General features: G+C 37.6%; 1 protein-coding gene, 1 non-coding gene and 1 pseudogene across 10 annotated transcripts; 2 read left to right on the top strand and 1 right to left on the bottom strand.

Moving 5' to 3' along the window:
• The first annotated feature begins 672 nt into the window (after nt 1-672).
• On the top strand, nt 673-2,699 carry LOC107623313 (uncharacterized). The gene is made up of 2 exons (XR_015880526.1): nt 673-1,681; nt 1,815-2,699. It is a non-coding gene; the product is annotated as an uncharacterized LOC107623313 (transcript).
• A 957-nt stretch (nt 2,700-3,656) lies between these two features.
• Nucleotides 3,657-12,430, bottom strand: LOC107622777 (TOM1-like protein 6; annotated as a pseudogene). The gene is made up of 12 exons (XR_015880510.1): nt 12,063-12,430; nt 11,605-11,839; nt 10,424-10,590; nt 8,525-8,596; nt 7,232-7,310; nt 7,030-7,119; nt 6,451-6,564; nt 5,953-6,110; nt 5,744-5,831; nt 5,578-5,663; nt 5,162-5,497; nt 3,657-4,934 (listed from the first exon to the last, which is right to left on the bottom strand). The product of XR_015880510.1 is annotated as a TOM1-like protein 6 (transcript).
• A 2,666-nt stretch (nt 12,431-15,096) lies between these two features.
• Nucleotides 15,097-20,070, top strand: LOC107622719 (uncharacterized). 8 transcript variants are annotated; one of them, XM_088483002.1, is made up of 8 exons: nt 15,097-15,631; nt 15,865-15,905; nt 16,779-16,831; nt 17,245-17,290; nt 17,739-17,831; nt 18,275-18,554; nt 18,682-18,789; nt 18,885-20,070. In XM_088483002.1, exon 8 carries the CDS (start codon nt 19,133-19,135, stop codon nt 19,832-19,834), a length of 702 nt encoding a protein of 233 aa, XP_088339128.1. In that variant the 5' UTR covers nt 15,097-15,631; nt 15,865-15,905; nt 16,779-16,831; nt 17,245-17,290; nt 17,739-17,831; nt 18,275-18,554; nt 18,682-18,789; nt 18,885-19,132; the 3' UTR covers nt 19,835-20,070. The 8 variants fall into 8 exon arrangements, 7 of the variants coding, with proteins under 7 accessions (XP_088339128.1, XP_088339130.1, XP_088339129.1 ...); XM_088483004.1 differs by having other exon boundaries at nt 18,682-18,804; XR_015880499.1 differs by lacking the exon at nt 18,275-18,554 and having other exon boundaries at nt 18,695-18,804; nt 18,885-19,023.
• Nucleotides 20,071-22,640: the final 2,570 nt, after the last annotated feature.

Raw genomic sequence — 22,640 nt, 5'->3', positions numbered from 1 at the left:
GCATGTAGAAGAGGTGATATCACACCTTAATTAATATGAAATTTAAGAACATTAGTATGGTGCTGAAAAGTTATTGATGTTTTTTAAACTTTTACAGAAAAGGATTAGGAGGCACATATGAAAGGGACGTGACATTTGCTACTGCCCTTGAAAATTTTGGAAGTGACCATAATGATTTTCATTTTGTTGCTTTAGGAGATAAATTTCATATTCTTTCTTTTTCAACTACAACTAAAGATCTTTCTTTCAATACTAAATTAAATTGTGAACCTTTAATATAATAAGTTAGAGAAGTTCACTTGAAAATATGCTATTTTTTTCATCTTTAAATGGAAATAATTGAATTATCATAGCTTCAGTTTTAAATCATTCCATGTTGGAGTTTATATATAGGTGTTTGCTACGGTACGATGATAAATTAATACGTACCGATACGTTTAAAATGTGGACAAATAACAATTAAACAAGTGGAATTTATTTTCCACGTCAGCATTTAATTTTTTCTTTTTTAAATATATAATATATCACCACTTTTACTAAAACACCCTTTTAATTAAATAAAAATAAAAAATAAATTTTATTTAATTTTAATGAAAAAACTTAAACATCCTTCCTTTATTTGATTAGACAAAAATACTTTTTGAATATCCCTGTCTTAACAGCTTCTCCCCTAAACCCTAGCTTCTCCACCACCGCCACAAGATACTTTTTGAATATCCCTGTCTTAACAGCTTCTCCCCTAAACCCTAGCTTCTCCACCACCGCCACAAGAATTGCCGCCGTTCGTCGCTCTCAGGCATACCATCGTCGTCTGGTCGTCCGTGCTTCATCCTCCTTCAAGAATCGCAGCTTCTTCTTCCTCGACCTCGGCGCGTCAGTTCCTGGTATTCATCTGCTCCATCGCGCTCCTGCCGCCGTCCGTCGGGCGCTCAGTCACCATCGTCTTCGTCTGGTCGTCGCAGATTCTTCCAACCCACCACCGTCTTCTGAGTTGTGTTCGTCGCCTGGCCTCTGTCTCCGTCACGATTCTACCCCCCTCTTCTCAGACTGCTCAGTAGAAAAACCCATCTCCATTCCAGTTTCCTTCCTTCGAGTTCAAAGAGCAGAAGCTCAACCAAGAAAAAAACCTTAGACTTCCACGGTCAGTATGTACCCGAAGCCATGCATCATATCCCTCCAACTCCTTCCATGGCTGCTGCAAGAGAAGAAGCTGAGAATGTTATGTTTGGTGCTTTGGATAATCTCTCTGCTAATACAAAGATTAAGCCTAAGGATATTGGTGTTCTTGTTGTGAATTGCAGTTTGTTTAACCCAACTCCTTCACTTTCTGCAATGATTGTGAACAAGTACAAGCTTAGGGGTAACATTAGAAGCTTCAATTTGGGTGCTATGGGTTGTAGTGCAGGAGTTATAGCCATTGATCTTGCTAAGGACATGCTTCAAGTTCATAGGAACACTTATGCTGTTGTTGTTAGCACTGAGAACATTACTCAGAATTATAGTCATTTATCAGCTATATAATCACTGCAATCTTGTATAAATCTGACTATAGTTACTGTTTTTCTAACTATGGCTACTGACAATGTTGCTTCTTAGGCTTATCTGTGGATTACAACCACATACACAGAGAGTAGAAAAGGTGGTGGGGATTGGCTTTCAACCTGGACTAGACCCAGGAAAGGTAAGATGATCTTTACTAATTTTTGCTTTCTTTTTCATATAATGTTGTCCGTCTTGGTAGGAATTCAATAACAATCTATGGATTTGATATGAAAAGGATGATGAAATTATGTTGTATTTGTGTTCCTCTTTAGATTGTTAGTGCTTCTCAGGCTGGAGATATTCAATTCCTTGATATAAGAAATCATAGTAGCGCCTATCTTACCATTGAAGCTCACCGGGGCTCGCTCACAGCTTTAGCTGTACGTAGACACGCTCCAATCATTGCCAGTGGCTCAGCCAAGCAACTTATTAAAGTTTTCAGCCTTGAAGGAGATCAACTAGGCACTATTCGATACTATCCAGTCCTACCCTTATGGCTCAGAAAATTGGGTCTGTCAGCTGCCTTAATTTCCACCCATACCAAGTCTTGCTTGCTGCTGGTACTGCAGATGCATGTGTCTGTATCTATGCTGATGAAAACACTCAAGCAAGATGAATCTACAGTTGTTGTCCCTCACCCCCCTTCTCTTGATTTCATTGGTTGTCTCCAGCTCAGAAGAGTGCATGATACATGTCTAAGGAAAGCCATGCTTATTTCTTGCTGTTGGATGATCATGCAATACCTCGGCCAATGAGATAGTTTGGTGGTTGGGTAATTAAAACCTGTTACTACGCTTCATTGCCGCTGTGAATAAATCTGAAACATACTGGTAAGGTGAATTTCTGCTGAATTGCTGGTAGTGTATGCAACTCATTCATTAGCCTCCATGTTAGAAGGGCTCCATGTTAGAAGGGCTGCACCTGACTGGGAGTAATCATGCGTATTTATTGGAGGCTTTGTCAAATAATATGATCTTCGTAAATGTGTGTAAATAATTTTGTTTATTATTATTTTCCATTCCAATGTTGTGTTATATCCCAATCCGCCTTTAATTTGTAAATTGTTAGCAGAATATGTAATTTAGTTTGCTGTGGGTGGTGTGACTGCTGAGAACTGAGGCATATTCACTCAAATATAATCTTCGAATTCGGGGAAACCTTGCCATGGTGTAATTTCATTCAAGTTTGAGCCAGTGTGCTGTTTTAGTACGAGACTAAAATTTCAGAATTTTTAGCTGCCGTGTTGGCATCTTCTAGTACCCAAAATCTCACTGTTTACACTGCATAGAGAATCGATAGTCTAATTTAATTTTCATCTAGTAACATTACGGTATGACTATAAGTAATCTAATAGCATGTCATTACACAATAGATTATAGATTTTTGTTTATTGTTTTGTAACCAAATCAGCTTACCAACCAACGAGCCAAATGTGTCAAATTTCATTTCAGTTTAAGCTTTTAAAGATCAACTTATTGAGGTGTTAATGATCGAGTTTGAATTGATACAATAGTACAATTAGCCTTCACTTGGTTGTTGTTAATTAGTTCATGGTTACCTACCATTGACCGTTGTGGTGGCTTTAGTTGTGTAGCCAGTTATTGGAGCTACCTGGGTCCATGTCAGCTGACAGACGATACATGACATGGAATTGCACAATGGCAAGTCGCAACTTGTCAGGGGTAGACTCTGCCTCTGCCTCTAAAGAAGTAACCTTAGCTGAAGTGATGAGTTTGACATAGCAATGGTGAGTTTCAAGCACTCGCGCAGTGTATCAGGACGGCACCGTTGAATGATTTGTTGCTTATTCAAAATGTTGCGTAGCAATTCTAACGAAAGCTAGAAAAATAAACACGTACAACAGTTAGCTGTGTATAGAAAGAATGTTATACGCACGTAATTAGCATCTGTTCAAAACACCCAAAAAGAATTCAACACATTTGAGATTGAAATTAAGGTGAATGCTCTCAATATGCACAAATGTTAAAAATTTCCGTGCCAATTATAGTGGTCAAAGATCAATAAATCTTAAAAATGAAACCATTACCAGAAAGAAATCTTTTATCAAAGAATGCTCCGGAGTCTATCGTCTGAGGGAACACTGAAAACTAATGACTTTATGATCTACTCATAAGTAGGAAACTGCAGCTGAATCAATCTAAATAACTTACATAACCTTAAAATAAATAGGAAAAAAAAAACAGGTATAAACCATATCAACATTGCATGCTTTTTACAATAATAGAACTTCACTTGCGCCCTCCAACCATGCCAGGTCCCATTGTACCTGACATGCCGGATGACGTTCCACTACCAGTCATCTTCACCCTTCCATCTGTGTTTCCAAAAACATTCAAATCTTCAAATAGTCTGTAAGATGGAATAAAGGGCCGTTGTCCGCTGCCAGTACTGCCTGGGCTCCTTTGGCCGAAATTTGCCCCCACAGCAGATCCAGCACCATTCGAAGGAAATGTAAAAGGCCCTGTTGTGTTGGCTTGAGGATTGGAGAACGAATTGGTAGGAGATAAATGGTTTTGGTTTTGATAGTTGGGATAACCCGGTGTTGAGGGCTTGAGGTCCATGGTGGTGGAGGGTAACTTCCCGGGTACTGAATGTGCTGATTTTGAAATCGTTGCTGCTGTGGTGGAGCTTGAAAGTGCTGTGGTGGAGATTGTAACTGTGGTTGGGGTGGGGATCGGACCTGACCCTGGAAATGTTGGGGTTGGGGTTGCAAATGTGCGTGTGAGGGTTGATACTGTGGTGAAGCGCTATATTGAGGATGCTGGGACTGCAACGGTGGCTGAGTTTGTTGTTGGAATGGTTGTGATTGCTGGAACTCAGTTTGTCGATTATTAAGTGATTGTTCGGATTCATACGAGGGTGGGGTCTGCAAAGGTGGCTGATTTTGTTGTTGGAACGGTTGTGATTGCTGAAACTGAGGTGGTTGATTATGCAGTGATTGTTCGGATTCATACGAGGGTGGGGTCGCAGACTGGGGGCAGGACTGAGACTGGGGTTGATACATCTGTTGCTGTGACTGGACTTGAGGTTCCGACGGCGATTGAGGCCTAGCCCATGGCGCGACATAACTGTTGTATTGCTTATTCCCAGGATATGTTTGGGGAGCATTAGAATACCCCTCTGTTGTGGATGGATTGGCTGCTTGATGCATTCCTTCGACATAGGTCGCTGATGACGTATAATTTTCCTGTGGAGTCGATGGTGTGAGGGACAAAGTGAGGCTCAGCAAGTCAATAATGTCCTGATCCTTTCCAGTACAAACTGGTGCAGGTGGATCGGGAAGAGCTAATGCATTGGATGGGACAGTAGTTGAGGAATCTGCCACATGTGACGTCACACTCATTGACGCCGCCCACTGTGTCTTAGAATGTCTGCATAAGTGGTAAAAATTTCATGCTGAATCAATAATTGGTTTAAAAAATGGAACCAATTCATTTTTCCTGAATTGTTCCAGGGCACCATAGACCAAAATGCATGTCCAAGATTATATAACACTCATGCTTCCTATTTTCACATCACAATTGCAACAGGGAAGAAATTGACTTTCCAAAACCCATGCCAATTAAAATATAAATCAAAATGATTAGTCCTAGCTGACCTTCGAGCTAGCTGTGCAAATTCATCTTCTTCCTCTTCATCACTCAATCCCGAAGTTTGAGAATAGAGAGGGGCTGGTGGGCTAGCTTTAGGCGTTGAAATAGACTCTACGGGACTGCGGCTTGGGCTCTTCATGTCAGTCTGATGGCTGGGGCTCCGCACATCAGTTTGATTGAAATTTGAGTTAGCTTCATCTGGCAGAACTTCACCTGGTGGAGTGCTGGAACCTGCACGTTGAATTGGAAGGGGATTCCCTGTAGCAATTGCATCATGTTTTGCAAGCAAACTCTGAATACTATCATTTAGTTCAAGGCCTCGTCCAAGAAGCTCCTCATCCCTGAAAGAAAACTAGGATTATTCCACACATCTTGTGGACATGCAGAGTTCATAAAGCAGTCGACAGGTGTTGGAACTAACCCAGTTGTTGTTAGCATCTGCATCATTTTTTTCTGGTTGGTGCGACAGCGATCAACAAGATCAACAATTACTTCGTCTTTTACAGCCTGCTAAGCATAAAACAAAATAAATTTAGCTTACTGTGGCCTGAGATAATTCAGCAAGACCAAGATATCATCCAACGTACCGTACAGTCACTAGGATTCACAGCTTGAAGCATGTCACTCAACAGGTCCATAACATGGCGCATGGATTCCTAGCTTGACAAACTATGAATTATAAAAAAAATAAAAGAAGACAAGGAAAAAGGAGAGATATTTTAGTTTACACAAGTCTGGTGACAGAGGTCAGCACCAGCGGTTGGCAACATAGTGAAAAAATTGAAATTTCACCTCAGTTTCTATCTCTGTTGCCATTGTTTCGTCAAGTGTTTTTGAAGAACCGTTTGGCATCCCATATCCAGCATGCATACTTCCTGAAGCTTGATGGGTAGGAGGTGGAGTAAATATTGGAGACGCATCTAAAGAACGCTTTGGAAACACTACTCCCGTTCGCTGCCATTTATAAGGTCCAAGAGAGTGTGATGGATATGATATAAAGGTCATTCAATTATTAATTAAATGTACCTTTGGCAGTTGGCCTTACATATATCAATGCCATCTACATTTGAAATGTAAATTGATTGCATCGAAGGGAATAATAATAGGTTTAGCAAGGGGAACAATCCATGCTAAGCTTTGTAAAAGTTATATAACCCAACCATGAAATAGAAGAGAGGAAATACCCCCAAAATGTCAAGTTAATATCAATTTTCAGTCTAGCATTCAGCTCTGCATGTACAACTATAACGAGGCATGATAAGACTTTTTCAAGAAACTCTGTTGATATAGTTACCTTCAATTCCTCATATGCCCAATAGCACTGAGGATACTTTCCACCAGGCCCGCCAAATGCCTCTTGCCATGAGTCCAGCAATACTAAAATTTTATCCCTCACTTGCATATGTGCCTAAATTATCATCAAATGAATTTCAAATTAGACAAGATTAACCACAGTTAAACAGCATTAATTCAAGTTGCCTCCAAGATGTTGATTGATTGGATATATCATCCTACATCCAAATAGCATCAATACTAAGATTGTTTGGATAGGTGTACATCATCTATGTTTTGGTCGATCAATTAATCCAAAGAGCAAAACCTGAACAATAGGAGCTTTTTACTTTGCTATGAAATACGACCAGAAATATTAATATTTGAGCCAATAAGACAAGAAAGAGAAGTGAATTAAGTTGATGTCAAATTATTTGGCAACTGAATCAAACTACATCATATTGATGGATCAATTTTACTAATAGACCACTAGTTCATAGCAATAAATACACACTCACCAAGGGTCAATAATGCACAAGTGAAATCACATATGCAACTTAAATAAGAATGATTCTCAAGTTTCTATCTGACACCACCTTACCTTCTTCCTTACAATTTTGATAATCTCATCCAATATGTTCCTCTCAGCAATTTGAAACTGGACCTGATCACCATAATTCTTCACCATTGTCTCCAAAAGCCAGAAGAAAGAAAATCAGAAACCATAAATCAAGCTCCAAAACAAATAAATTTGACATCAGGTACAACAGAATACAGAAACAATCAAGTTGAACTTTTGGTACCGTGAGAGCTAGTAATTGAACTTTAGTGCTCTTATGTTGTATTCTCTTTTTCACAGCTTTAACCACATCTTTAGGCTGCCTGAGAAATTAAGCATGTGCTACTCATCAATGATTCAGCAAAAAATACAAATGTTTTTTCTTCACAAAGACTAATATGGTGGAAGGAGATAAATACAGGAAGGCGGGTTAGGGAGAAAGAAGCAATTTGACAAATTAGCTTGGAAATTCATCCACAAACCAGAAAGGAAACTAAGGTTACAAATTATTGTTGCATTTTGAGAACAACTAAAAGGAAACAAAATAGAAGTAATCATAATATTTTTGTTTTTGGAAAAAAAAAAGGATAAAAAGGAAGAGAAAAAGAAACAAGAAATCAAAGAACAACAATATGCTTCATGTCCCAGATAATTCAACTAACCAAATTTTCACATCAACATGAACAAAATCACCCAAAACACCAAATTTATTTATTTATCTTTTTGGGGATGAAAAAGATATGCAATTTTTACACTCAATATTTCATCTCAACATAAAACACAAACACAAGCATGAAACACAAAAAAGGATATAAATCATTAGCATGTGGCAGATGATCAAGGTCAACACCTAAAAATAATAAAAAAATATAGAAACAAGAAACAAAATGATAAATTATATATATAAAAGGCTCAAAAAGCTGTTGAAAAAGATGAGACAAAGGTAGAATTCTGAAAATAAGGCAACATTTCTTGTGAAATTGACTGTATTTGTTGTTGTTAATTACTTAGTTATCTTTTGTAATAGTACTGTGCAGGAGAGGATGGCAGAAACCGAGTTTTTATCACCAGTGGTGAAGTCTCTAACAAGAGATGCATATGAGAGGAGGGAAGCAGTGGGACTGCTGCTAGAACTCTTTGATCTTCCTGTAGTTCGAGGGCAAATTGGAAGAATTCAAGGGTGCATTGTAATGTTAGAATGATCTTCCTGCTTGAGCTTGCCTTTATTGAGTTCTCTCTAATCATTCTTTCATTCATTATTAATTTTGGTGATGCAATTTTGAGATTGCAATATGATAATATCCTAGGTTGTATTGATAATTGAGGATAACATTTGTACAGCAGAGTGTATAAACCACTCAAGTTATTTATTTTGCAAATAAAAGTATCATCTTTTTCTCTTCTTATCCTTAAATATGTTGGCTGGTTTATAGGTTTAGTAGTTGTATAGTTGTATTGTTTCTAGGAAATATAATAAAGCGACCAATTGTCTAGATCAGCAACATAATAAGCATAAAAGTATATCAAGCAATTAAACCTGCAAGAGAATCCAAGCATGCAGCTGTTACAAGGCACCCTTCCAAGTTTAGAAAGGAAAGCTTTTGCAACCCTGAAATGAACCAGGACATCATAAAAAATTAATGAAGAATAGATAATTAGGAAATACTGAAACTCAAGAATTCTGTTCAAACTGGCAAGCTGAGATGCTATTATGCTTGGTTTAGTAACTTGTTCTTGCCATTCAGGTCTCAACTACCTCAAAAGCAGTCCCAAATCATTTGCAATAACAGTGATCTATGCTTCATAAACTACTCAAATTATCAAAATCAGAAACATGAATCGAACTATTCAGAATCTAGGAGAGGCATACCAATTTCAAGAAACGCATAATTGGCACAATTTATCAAGCATACCAATAATAAATATTCAATCATCTACTTATTTAGTTAATTCAATTCATCTATTTTTTTGTTAAAAACAAAGATGAAAAAATTATTTTTTCTATAACAAAAGATTGGTCATAATCAAGGTCCATATTCATGTGAGAACTTGTGTAAATATTTTCAGTTGTGACCAATGATTAATTTGATGAAACTAAAAGACTATGGTTCAACAACTTCAGGGGCTTGATTTGCATATTTCAGAAATTGAACAACTGTGCACAGAATTTTCCTCAACAATTGTGATACTTGATCACTTGGCCTTCTGCAAACCACCACTGTGAGATATTTAATATAGTATAATCACTCTTGCAATGACAAAGAAAATGGAATCTTATTTATGAATTTAGTGAATATCACATTGCAGAACTGATCAAGAACAGCTTATCTTTTCTAGGCTCTTAAATCTATCTAGATTCCCTCAAGTAAGTGCCTGATAGTTTCTTCATGAACATAATCCCCAAACCTTTTACATAAGAAGAAATTTAAATATTGACAATATAAGGTTTTGGAAATGAATCTTCTAATCCTTTTACTTTGAATAAATGTATGTGAAATTTAGTGCTCTTTTCAGAGTTTCAAGAGAAAAACACCCTTATCTGGATTTGTCAACTCTCTTGTCTCAAATTGTCTCTAGCTTTGGTGCTAACTGTGTAATGTGGGGCAGGTAAACTACCTTAAAACCATTGAACTTTGTAAAAAAAAAACAACCAGAATTGGCAAATTCATGAGGGGGTTTTATTCATGTGACCAAATCATATGACAAATCTCAAATCACACATCTTTCTGCAGTGATTTTCCATTTGTTGTTCCTGAATGTGGTTACAAAGAGGCCAAAGAAGCTGTCAATCTAATTGCCAATAAGGCATCTCTTTCTCCAACTGATTTGGAGTGGATCATGGGGAAAACAGCCACACAACTGTTCCAAAGCCACTCAGCATCTTAAAACTTGGGAATAATAGAAAACTATTATTGCTTCTAAGCAAAATTTTTTAGCTAGTTTGGAGTTTAATATATGTAAATCTGTGTTGAATGTAATATACACAATTGTAACAATTCAAGCATATGTCCTCCTTAATCATCACCTAGTCCTATTCTGAGTACTATGTATGCTAACTTGTAATAAGGTTCAATGGTGTTCTGCAAAATTTATGTGCTGCAAAATTTGCTAAAAATCCAAAAGCTTCAAAATTATGTTAGTTTAAGTAATCATAGTTGCCATCTTTACACGAAGATTATAAGTGAAAATCGATAGATTGAATTGATATATTTGACTAAATTGTTACGAAAAATAGTCACCCAAAATTTAATCACACAAGAAAGTAGTGAATTGCAAGTTGTACACGCAAAAAGTACTACCATTATAGAACCAAGAGAGATTCAGAAGAATTGAGAGGCAACACATTTCCAAAACTCATTGGCAAGCCACTTCATTGTAGAATTAACTAACAAGTAACAAGAATTATTCAACAATTATAGTTTAAAAAAATTAATACCTAGAACTAAATGCCAGAACAGAGCAGAGCAGATCAGTAGCAAGAAAGGAACAGGGCACAACCAAAGGGCTGACGCGATGGAACAGAACTGGCACCGTCAAGACAGTGGCTGCGCGACGGAGGCAGAAGGCGAGGCCGGCGACGGTGGTTTCGAAGCTCAAGCGTGGCTGCACGATGGAGGAGAACGACGTTGCGACAGTGGCATCGAATAATTAATACAAGAAAGAACAAGAAGAAGGAAAAAAAATCACCCTAAGAAGAAGTAACGCATAATTGGCACAATTTATCAAGCATACCAATAATAAATATTCAATCATCTACTTATCTAGTTAATTCAATTCATCTATTTTTTTGTTAAAAACAAAGATGAAAAAATTATTTTTTCTATAACAAAAGATTGGTCATAATCAAGGTCCATATTCATGTGAGAACTTGTGTAACGCTATAATTTCACTTATAAAAGCATGCCAAACATCTCTCCACATTTCACCTCCCAAATCAATGAATTCCAGTATCCTGCTATTTGAACAAAGCATACTTATTGTGAGCAGAAAAAATGGAAACAGCAGAGTCAAAAAGTGCAGACCCTAAAGGCCCAACCGTTGCATTCTCTACCTTTAATCCTTGTTGTGTAAGATCCATTCTCATGGCTCTCTTCTCTCCCAATAAGTCAACTACTGGAATGTGTATTTGAAGTTATCAATAGAAAAATATATTCATCCCTTTCTCCTTGCAGAAGAACTATTCTAAACCCCTCCTTCTACTCATAATGAACAAATAAAAATTCTAACAAACTTTTAGCAAAATTTTCAGCATAATTTCAATAAAGATTAATAATATTTTCAGCTAATCACAATTTTAGCAAAATTTAAGCACAATTTTAACAACCCAATAGCCTTAGGTGTTTCTTAGTTGAAAAAAAATCCAACAACAATACAATATCACAACAATACAATCCAATTACAAAATCACAGTAAACCACAGCAACTCACTCCAACCCATTAATCTCAAGTCTCCAACAGTCAAAATTATTCAACAATTATTCAATTCAGTAACAAGTCCACAGATTAACTAACAACAATTATTCAGCAATTATTCAACCAGTAACAACAGCAAGGTTCACAGATTAACTAACAAGTAACAAGAATTATTCAACAATTATAGTTTAAAAAAATTAATACCTAGAACTAAATGCCAGAACAGAGCAGAGCAGATCAGTAGCAAGAAAGGAACAGGGCACGACCGAAGGGCTGACGCGCTGGAACAGAACTGGCACCGTCGAGACAGTGGCTGCGCGACGGAGGCAGAAGGCGAGGCCGGCGACGGTGGCTGGACGTTGAGGAACGGCGACGAGAGATGGCTGCTTCGGTGCTTCCTCCAAGCTGCGTTCGAGTTCTCTTCTGTCTTATCTGCGTTCTTCAGTGTGTTCGTTCAGAGAACAGAAAAAGCAATAATCAGAAAAGCATATAGTTCCCTTATGTTCGCGAGAGAACAGAAAAGCAATAATCAGAACTACGTTGGTCTACCATTTCAATTATCACATTATGCCAAGTTAGAACCAAAGTAGATGGCATTGGAAAACATGCTAATAAGAAAGAATAGAAGAACTTTATATATAATAGCAAATCGTGTTCTTTACTTGCAATAGGCTATCGAGTGGTCCTGGGTGAGTGGGTGGTCCTGGCCTGCTGGGTGCGATTTGCGAGTTGCGAGGGACTGAGGGTGGTGCCGACCTGCTGGGCGCTGGGCGCTGGCTGTGTGCTGCAGTGCTGGGCTGCTCTGTCCGCGAGGAGGTCCTGGGTGGGAGCAGTGGAAGGGCTGCGCTGGGAGGAAGGTGGCGGTGGCTGCGAGGTGGTGGGAGGAGGTCTCTCACCGGTGATGGGAGTTGCAGAGAGCGAGGCTGTGAGACCTAGGGAGTAGGGAGAGAGGGGCTAGGGTTCGTATGGGAGTGGAGCTTGGGGGAATGGCCGAATGGGGTTACTGGGTTAGGTTTAGGTTTCGTTCATTTCGGGGGAGGGGGGTTTGGTTTTTTTTTTTTTTTTTTACCTGACCGGTTCGGGTCGGTTCGGTTGGGGTTTTCCTTATCAGAACCGGTTTTTTATTTTCGGTTTTTTCGGTTCAGTTGATCGATTTAGTTCGGTCCGAGTCGGTTTTGAACACCCCTACTGGTTAGGGTTCCTCTAACCAACGGCATCGTTTTGAGCAAATTTTAGAAAATCGGTCAGGTCTCGGTTCGGTTCGACTGACCGGTTCGCGACCGGTTCGACGATCCAACAACGGTTTCTGAATCTTTCGGTTTTGATATATGACCGATTCGATTTTGTATCGGTTCACGGTTCGACCAACCGGTTCAAACGGGTTTTCAGAATCTTGGTCCGAATCGCTTTTCCCCTCGATTCACGAATTGACGGGTTTGACGGTTTCTGAATTTTTCGGTTTTGATATATGATCGATTCATTTTTTATATCAGTTCACGGTTTGACCGATCGGTTCAAACGGGTTTTTAGAATCTTGGTCCAAACCGCTTTTTCTCTCGGTTCACGATTTGACCGGTTCGACCAGTCAGTTCGAATCGTTTTCAGAATTTTGCGTTTTTCCCTTATTCCAAAAATCTGGCTAGGTGACGGTTCGGTTCAACTGACCAGTTCTTGACCGGTTCAACGGTTCAATTGCGGTTTTTGAAATTGGGGTTTTAACATTGTTTTTTGTAACGGTTCATGGTTCAATCGGTTCAACCGGCCAGTCCGAACCTATTTTCAGAAGATAGATTATAACCATCTTCTCATGTTGTTTTTATTTTAAAATGCTTAATATATTTTAATATCAAATTTTCAATTAAGCTTACAAGACAGAAATAGTTCAAGGAATCAAAATACTAGAGTGAAAATTAAACTTCACCTAAATTCAACTAAAATCAAACGAAAGACAGAAACATTAATTTTCAATAAGAGTCCATAAAAAATATAGTGCATAATAATTTTTTTAAGTAAAAGAGATGAAACTAACAAGTCTTAGTAGTTAATATAATCTAAACATGACTACATGACAATTACGATTATTTAATTTTTGTTTCACTCCTTTTGTTTATACTTATTGTAATTCCTGGTAGCAGATTCAATGCCATTACGCAGCATCAGGTTGTGGGGCCTTAGAATCAAATCCAACGCAAGTCGCATCCTTATACCATCATTAACCTGAAAAATATAAATATTTTAGGTTACCAACAAAACCATACACATAGTGAATAAAATGAGATTTTGACCCTGCATGCAATGTTCTAATGTTACAGTGAACTCAATCCATCATTGAAGGACAAAGTGACTTTAGACTCATTAGCTGATTCTGTTGAGCAATTGACCCAAATAGTCCAATCTCTTGTTCAACGATTGGAAAATAATGTCAGCTCTCCCTCTAAGGTGTTGGTCTTTGGTTCCAATTCTAAGACTCTTAACCAACAAAGTAGTGCATCGAATAATCCATTGTTGCTATGTTATATTGAGAAGGCCAAGACAAATCTCTCCATTGCTTAAAAAAGGAGAACAGATTCACTTGCTCCAATCAATATTCCTGGATTAGAGCTACCTAGTGTGAGTACTAAGTAATAAGTAGTTTATTATTATTATTATTATTATTATTATTATTATTATTATTATTATTATTTCACTAATAACAGTTTTTTTTATATATATTTAGTGGGTGCAAGTCTGTTTTAGACCAACAGCTTCAATAGGTTTAGACGAAACTGAACTTGCAATTGCAGCATATTTGTATGGTAATCATTTGATGGATAAGTAAGTAAACTCAATCGTTTATCTTGTGCTAGACTTAGTAGCAGATATGATGAGGATAGAGTTGACCAGAGAAAGTGGTTATTGGTTTTTACCCACAACTTTTGCGGTAAGTATATAGGAGTGTATACTAAAATAATATTGGTAGTTGTTATTTGTATTGCACATATAAACTAGTGGCTGAAATAATGTAGCTGTCAAAGAAGACAAAATTGGATCCCGACCGTCTGCCGTCTTGTATCACATATGTTTATTTGGACAAAGTTGACTGCTTAAAAAGAGTAAGTTTATATAATTTTAAATTTATATTAGCAAATATTGGCATAAAATAATTTTAATAACTAAAATGACTTTCTCTTGATTAGGTGTTTATCCCTGTATTTGAAACTACTGACGAAGGTCATGAACACTGGTACCTCGTAGTGATTGATCGTGTTAAAAGACAAATCATTTTGCTAGACCCATTTTCCATTGAGAAACAGTTCAAGCCAAAGAGGACAGCCTTGAAATTAGTAACTATATTTTCCTTTTTTTTTTGTTAATTATCTACATATATGTCTAAAAAAGCAAACTCTAACTAGACATAAATAGGCCATTTATTTGAACGAGGTATTGGAAGATCGTTCATTCTATGACTTTGAGACCACTCCAAATATAATTTCTTCACAGTTTGAATTTGAAGAGTCAGAAGGCCTTTCCACCCTCGAAGCTGGATCCATAGTTATCAAACCGACTCGACCCGACCGGTTCGACCGGAAATCCAGTCACCCGGTAACCTGATCGAGTCGAGCCACTCGTTGAACCGGACAAGCAATGGACCTGGTAAAAACCGGTTTGACCCGACCGGTTTTTATTAAAACCGGTGATCCGGCCGGTTAATTTAACCCGGTCCGGGTCATTTTTTTTTTTAATTCCTGAAATGGGGCGTCGTTTCGCTCCTCATGTCCTCCACCCCTGTTGATTTGCATGAACCCTAATGGCTAATGTCCCTAATCAGAATGGAATTGGAACCCACCTAACCCCCAGCCAGCCTTGTGTCTCTTCTCTCTCGAGCTCGACAGTCCATCACTCACGGCGGCTCACGACGGCTCACGGCGTCACCTTCACTTCGTCACTCACTCGTCGCTCCCCTCACCTCGTCGGTCGTCACTCTTAATCTCTCACGGCCTTACCTCGTCGCGCTCTCGGTCTCTCACCTCGTCCCCTCACCTGGTCGTCGTCTTCTTGCTTCTCAAGGTCTCTGTCTCGCACCTGGCCTCGATCTCTCCCTTCCCTGCGCTCTTCGTCGCCGGTAGCAGAGGCAACATATTCCGGTGGGCTTATCTTCGTTGTCGTCTTCTTGCTTCGAACCTTGCCGTCAGCTTCTCCCTCGCCATCAGCTTCTCCTTCGCCGTCAACTTCCTTCTTGCAACCCGATTTGGTGAGTTTCCCATGGTCTCTGTTTCAATTTTGGTGCTGCATCACTGCAGTTTGATTTTGTTGCTGGGAGTAATTTGTTACTGAAAGTTGAATGTGTTGCTGAAATTTGTTACTCATTATCATGAACGTTGAATTTGTTGTTGACCTGCCAAAATAATCACTTAGCTTAAGTTTGTTCGTTGCCGAAAATCATTACTGAGTTTATTGAACCTTAAATTTGGTGCTGTTTTGCAGAATAATCACTTTGTTAAGTTTTGCTTCATCTCTCTGCCCAGGTGAGTTTCAGCTTTGGCCTTGTTATTCCTCTTTCAATTTCAATTCTGTAAATTATTAGTACATCTTGAATTTATTGTTGAAAGTTGAGTTTGTTGCTGAAATTATGATTAGCTAATGTTAATTTGCTGTAAATCATATTTGGAGAATTGGAGTTTTTTTGTTGCTCCCTGAAAGTTATCATAGTTTATGTTTTTGTTGCTGCCTGAAAGTTTTCATAGTTATCATAGTTGAATTTGTTGCTAGAACTCTAGAAGTAGAATTTGTTGTCAGCTGTAAGTTGAATTTGATGCTGAACATATCATAAATGTGGTTGTTGCTGGATAACTGAGTTGAGTTGAATTTGTTACTGAACCTTGTTGTTGTGTTGCTTAAAAAATACTAAATCTTTTGTTGCTGTATGTTAAGGGATAAGAGATAAGAGATAAGAGAGTTGGTCAATAACAAAATTAGTTTGGTACAGTTAGGTAGGGTTTGTTATTCTGATCTCTAATCTTTCTCTCTTTTCCAACTCTGTTATAAATGAAGCTCTTGCATCCCTCTAAGATGAAGTTAATTTAGTTTGTTAGTTTCTTGTAGCTCCCTCTTCAAACTCTTCTTTCTTTGTTTCTAATGTTTTGCATAATGCAGTGTTTCTTATGGAAGATATAGATGCAAATCAAAATGAGGAAAATGTTGATCAAGCTCCAAATTTGTCCTATGAACATATAGATGTCGATTTTAAGATAACTTGGACTTGATTTATCGATTGTGTTATTTTTTGCTTGTTCTTGTTTATTTAAATGGTGAAAGTATTTTGTACTAGAAACTAGTTTATTATCTCTTTTTTCATTGCTGCCAGGACATACCCCTAACTGGCTTATATTTATGAATAGGTAACCTCGTGTAAGCTATGGCGGCAAGTGGGAGAATCTTTCAAACCTCCTAAGTAAGAACCAACGTCCCCTATCTTGTCTTGATTGTGTTCATGGCTCATTGAAGAGTCTCCTCAAATGGACAAGTTATAGTACTTTGTATCTCTCTGTTATTTGATTTCAAATCTGTGATATGCATTCTTTCTAATTTTCTAAGTAATGTCATGGTAATGGTAGTGTGTATTGGTTATGATGATGAGACCAATTAACTGTTTCCATGTATTATGAATGGTTTCTCGATTTCCTTATGCATGGGAAAGTATACTTTTCAAGCTATTATTTTCATTATATAATAAGTGGTATTTTTTTGGTTGTTTTAGGGGGTTGGAGGGTATGTGTGGGGAGAAGGGCTGCCAAATTCTGACAGCTTTTTGGATGAATTGATTGCTTATGACTGATTATAATGTTCTGTTTTTAACACATGCAGGACATGTACCACAGTTTCATGGACTTTCCGTGGGTTTTATGAGAAGGTGGTTTTAGATTAATGCTAGACTTCATCTTTTGGAAAAAAAAAATCTTTTATGAAATAAATTCTGTTTTCAAATTGTTGAAATGTGTTTCTTTGAAGCCTCTGTTTAGACTATTTGTGTGGACATTACTATTATTAACATTTGGTTTATTTTAGATAATGTCACTTTCCTGGAAATTTTCATGTTAGCATACCGTATGATCTGTAAGATGTCAAGATGATGAGTGTTCAAGTTATGGCCTTATTAGAGAAAATTTTGGCTCTTAAGTAGTGGCATTGTCTAAATTTCTATATAATCTATTTAATACCTTAGACATATATGCTTATTTTGTTATTAGCTATTCCATTTTCAAGATTTCTGAAAGATTTACCAGATATTGTGCATATAAATGTAGGCATGCTCTTTTTCAAATGTGTTATTCGTTTTTAATATTTCTGAACTACTGCAGGCACTTCTTGATTATGAAAGACATAAGATAAAAGGTGGTGAGCTGAGTGTTCCAATTCCTTCACAACCAGAGCCTATGAATATCGAAAATCGGGTAAGATGTAATTTCTGTGTTTGATTTGATAGCATATGCAATAATATCTACTATATATAAAAGGAATTGGGGGAAGTTAGTGTCCAATTTTTTTTCCCAATTTAACCCTTAACTCCCAGACCAAGTAATTATGCAGTTTTTCTTTCAAAAAGTAACTTCCAAAAAAGTTAAAGCTCTGTGCCTGCTCCACCACTAGTACAAGAAACATTTATTGATGGAAATTTTTGCTTTGTTGACTTCAATAGATGATTGATGACACCTTTTTCATCAAGTTTGCTGACATAAGATGAGGGAACTATTGGAAAATTATATTGCTGAAATTTTAGGGGCTTTAACATGGTGCAATTCTAATTTAGATTGTCTCAAAATTACTTTTCCTAAGAGAAAGTTTGACCTAATTATCAGTTCAAGCTTAAACTCCCCCTGGTTCCTCACAATTTCAGAAGGCTATTACGTTTCCAGCAAGAAGAATAGTTCATCTGTGCGACTTTGCATCTCTATGGTTTTCTACATGTTTACCTCCCTTCCCCATCCCTAGGAAAGTAATGCCTACACGTGGGTTTTATGGCATGAAGCATTGTTAAATGTGAATACGTGATTAAGTTTGAACAACAACAACAACAACAACAAAGCCTTATCCTACTAGGTTGGATCGACTACATGGATCAAACTACGCCATTGTGCCCTGTCATGATGATTAAGTTTGAACAATAGTTTAAAATGGTTTGATTTCTACCTTCTTGTAATGTAGTAGCTGCTTTGCGGGAGGAATTAAACTGGCGCTCTATCATTATCTGTTTATATCTGTTATCCCTGTTGTTATTTGTGTTTCAATGATGATTCTATGCAGACTTCAGCATCAGGTAGAGCACGTAGAGATGCTGCAGCACGCGCTATGCGGGGTTGGCACTCACAACGTCTTCTAGGCAATGGTGAAGTTGGTGACCCCATTATTAAGGTCTGGTACAATTCTGTAAGTAGCTTATCTTGTGTTCAAGTAGAATATAATTTTATATGCAATTTCCTCATTGCAATGGAAACTTTTGTGTGCAGAAGGATTGCTTTGAGGTATATGCTTTAGTTCCTAGTCTACTTCGAGAAGAGGTAATAGCATATATTAGGAAAGAGAAGAGGTATATGCTTTAGTTCCTGGTGAAAATGTAACAGATTTCAGTCTGACATCTGCTGCATTGGATACTAATTCGAAAGGGAAGGACAAGATTAGGTCTGATCAGGATGAAGATGAAATTATAACCCCTTCTGATGCTGTTGTGGGTGAAACATGTGAAGGGGAGTCTAAAATGGCAGTTAACGATGCAATGAATGTTGGCTCGTCAACTGTATCAGATCCCCACAAAGCTGAAGTGATGCCAGATGTATTGCCTGAAATTAAGATATATGCTGATGAAAATGTGAGAGATTGCGTTTTTACATCTGAACTGGGGACTAGTTTGAAGGGAAAGGATGAGATCAAAACAGATGTTGAAGAAGTTGAAATTATAGTCCCTTCGGATACTGGTGTTGGTGAAAATGAAGATGACTCTGCAAGATCAGTTAGAGATGCAGTTAACTTGGATCCTCAAGTGGCTGGTGGAGTTGTTAATCTGAAGGAAAAAGACAGTGCCGAGTTCCCTTCTGTGCTTGGCCAAGATGATTCCCCACTTGGTTCAAATTCTGTTGTAATAACAAATGCTTCAATACGTGATGTACAGTTAGAGTCTGCTCATGTTCAGTTTTCTAATTCTAGTGATGCTCAGACTTTACTTGAAAAGGAAGAAGAAAATACTAATTCTAATATCCTTCCTACAAGTGTTGATAGAACTGAAGAATCGCCTTCAGCTCAAGCTCTGATAAACGACGCTGCAAAAGAATGGAACTCACCGGCAAGATATCCTACGGAAATGAAGAGGGAAAAATGGAAAGCCAAGAGCAGACCATATTGGATACAATTAGTATGTTCCTCATCAGTGGATCTTCAGAGAAGGCAAAAAACTGTCATATGATGGTTATGGTTATAGTTATAGTTATTTTCATGCTATTTGGGGTCTTGTCTGCTTCTAGAGTTGAGATACATATTTTGATCATGCGTCTCATTCTATTGAACTGGGTAACCTCCTAGAAGTTTGGTTGTATATTTGAAACATGTTCAGTTGCCATTACTGTTTATGTTATTTTAATGTATCATTATCATGGCTTTGGTGCTTTTTATATATTGAAAATTAAGAAAACGTTGTGATCTTGTGAGCTTTACAAGTAGGGAGGATTTTAGTCGAGTATGTAAGGACTCATCCTTTTATTATTGTTGTGTTTTGAACTTCCATCCAAAAACTGATAGATGATTTGAAGTACATAAATAAATAAATACTGTCGATAATAGGCTCGCTATTTGGTCCATAAAAATACATGTGAGTATGATCCTTAAAAGTGCAGTACGACTGGGTATATCATTATCCTTGAAAGTGTCACTGTCAAATGAAAATTATGCAAAATTGGAACATTCTCCTTCCTAAACTTCAGATGCGAACTCTGAAATTTCATTATGCAGTTTTCAGTCGATTGTCTTCAAACCCTAGATACTTCCTCTCCCTATTCTCCACAAATTTCGCTTCTCAGCCATCCCAATGCTCGAAGCAAATCTGCCCAATGACGACCATCAGTTTTTCTTGCAACACTTACAACAACATCAAGGTACTCCGGAAAATTCCTGATAAGATCACAGGTTTTCTCCAAAAGCTATCTTTTGGCATGTTTGGGAACTGAGAGCTGGTTCTTGTTTGCATTAGGCCTGGGGTAATCAGCATGAAAAATAAACAGCCAGAATAAACATTAGAAATGGACACAGAAAATTGTATTTGTTGATGAATTAAAATGATAGAGTGGATATTAAAGAGACCTCTCAATTCTCAAAACAATCACAATTACTCACAGAATTTGAAACCCTTCTCTGTATCCTATCACTTCTATTTATACTAATCAAATGACTAAACCATTGTAACCAAGTACTCCTAGCTAACTCTTACTAATGGTAATCAACTCATATACCAATGTGATCCTAACACTGAAGGGAGCTGCATACTTACACTGCCAACAACAATTACGTCAACTGAACTACTACGGATTAAGGTATCCACAAGACTAAGTGCTTGTTCACCACAATCTGTGGTTCTCAACTCATCCTCTGCCTCTTGTCTGAGCTTTACTTCCTGTGCATGAGCAGATTCAAACAAATTGACCTGAAGAAAAAACATACAACCCAAGTTGGAACAAACACCATGATGAAACTCTAAATCTATCTATTTAATATTATCATTTGTCAATAATTTGAAGATATGCAGCTAAATCACATAATATGGTGTCAAGAAATTTCTGAACAATACATTTGTAGTTTCACAGTTCTGACAAGTTTCGGAAACATGTACATAGGATCCCAGTAATTTGTCAAACTTCATTTAGCACTATATTTCATCCCTGACCCTCACAGCAGGCAAGATTGTGTTTGGCTACATTCCTTACAAGTTACAACAAACACAAAGTGAAAAAATAAAAGCACAAAAACAAAAAAACTTTTTGCTACACAACTCTGAATCAATCATTAAGTTATCCTTACCTTCCTTATGGCCTCAGTGGCTTCAGCTTCCAACTTCAATAGCTCAACAAAAGACTCATCTGCTGCTTCATCAGCTTCTTGTTTGACTTCAACAAGTTGACTATTAACTCTTTCTTCTTCAGCCTCTAAATGAGTATCTGAAGAACTCTCAGCAGAATTTTGGGGCAATGGACCGCTGGATGTAGTTGATTCGGCGGCAAAAGTGCCTTCTGTTTCAATTGTTTCACACGGTGATAAAGAACAAGGTTTTTCAGAAGCTTCTCTTGTCCAAATATGTTTACCTCTATAGATAAACCATATTTTACAGAAGGGGGGGTGCATTTTTGGCAGCATAATTTGCTTTCCTGGAATTCCTTTTGACTTTCATCCAACTGCAGTTTTCCATTATGGTTTTGTAAGAGGAAAGGTTATTCATTCATCCCTCCAATGAAAGAAAAAGGGAACCAAAAAAAGAAACGGAAACAAGCAGATACTGTGCTTCTAGCTATTAGTTGTAAGTCTCTAGAGCAAATAAAGAGATGGAAAGGAAGAAAAAGGAAAAGAAAATTCTCAGACAGTTTCCACAGAATATTGAGATTCAACAGCAAGTTAGCTGACAATCAAAGCATTACTTACCCTTCGGGTATTGCTCCAATAACAAGCCTCCTAATATTATGCCCGACAACCAAAGCAACAATCCCTTTCTGGACTTGATCAGCTTCTGTCATCATAAAGCTTGCCTTAACCTGGGAAAGAAAGTTACACGAAGACCGTCACCATCAATAATGGATCTCTTTCCCACAGCTTGCATATCACATATTTGTCTAAAACGAACATTTTAACAACACATACATAGAAGGCAGTTATAATCATTCACATATTCTGCAGCTACAATACATAAAACAGAATGGCAGCCAATAAGATTTGATAGGTCTTGCTCAATATGATTGATTCCTGAGCCACATTTCCCAGGCGGTAAAAATAGTTCTCCTTTAGAAATATAACTAAGAAAAAAAATCACCATAGTAGTGTAAATGAACAAGCAGAAATCAGCATCAAAAGAAATACCTTAGCTGCACGGCAAATTCTCAAGTAATTGTCCAAAAGCCTCATGGCCTGTTCTTTTTCCTCTCTTCTAAAAGCAGAGACCACTTCAGGATTAGCCTGAGATGCTGGTAACTTCCCTACTGCTCAAAGATACCAACTTTAAACCAATCAAATTC

This window comes from Arachis ipaensis, chromosome B10 (genome assembly GCF_059453495.1).
Source record: "Arachis ipaensis isolate K30076 ecotype BB chromosome B10, ASM5945349v1, whole genome shotgun sequence".
Classification (NCBI taxonomy): domain Eukaryota; kingdom Viridiplantae; phylum Streptophyta; class Magnoliopsida; order Fabales; family Fabaceae; genus Arachis; species Arachis ipaensis.
The sequence above is the reverse complement of the archived record's forward strand: the minus strand, read 5'-3'. Positions and strand labels throughout refer to the sequence as shown.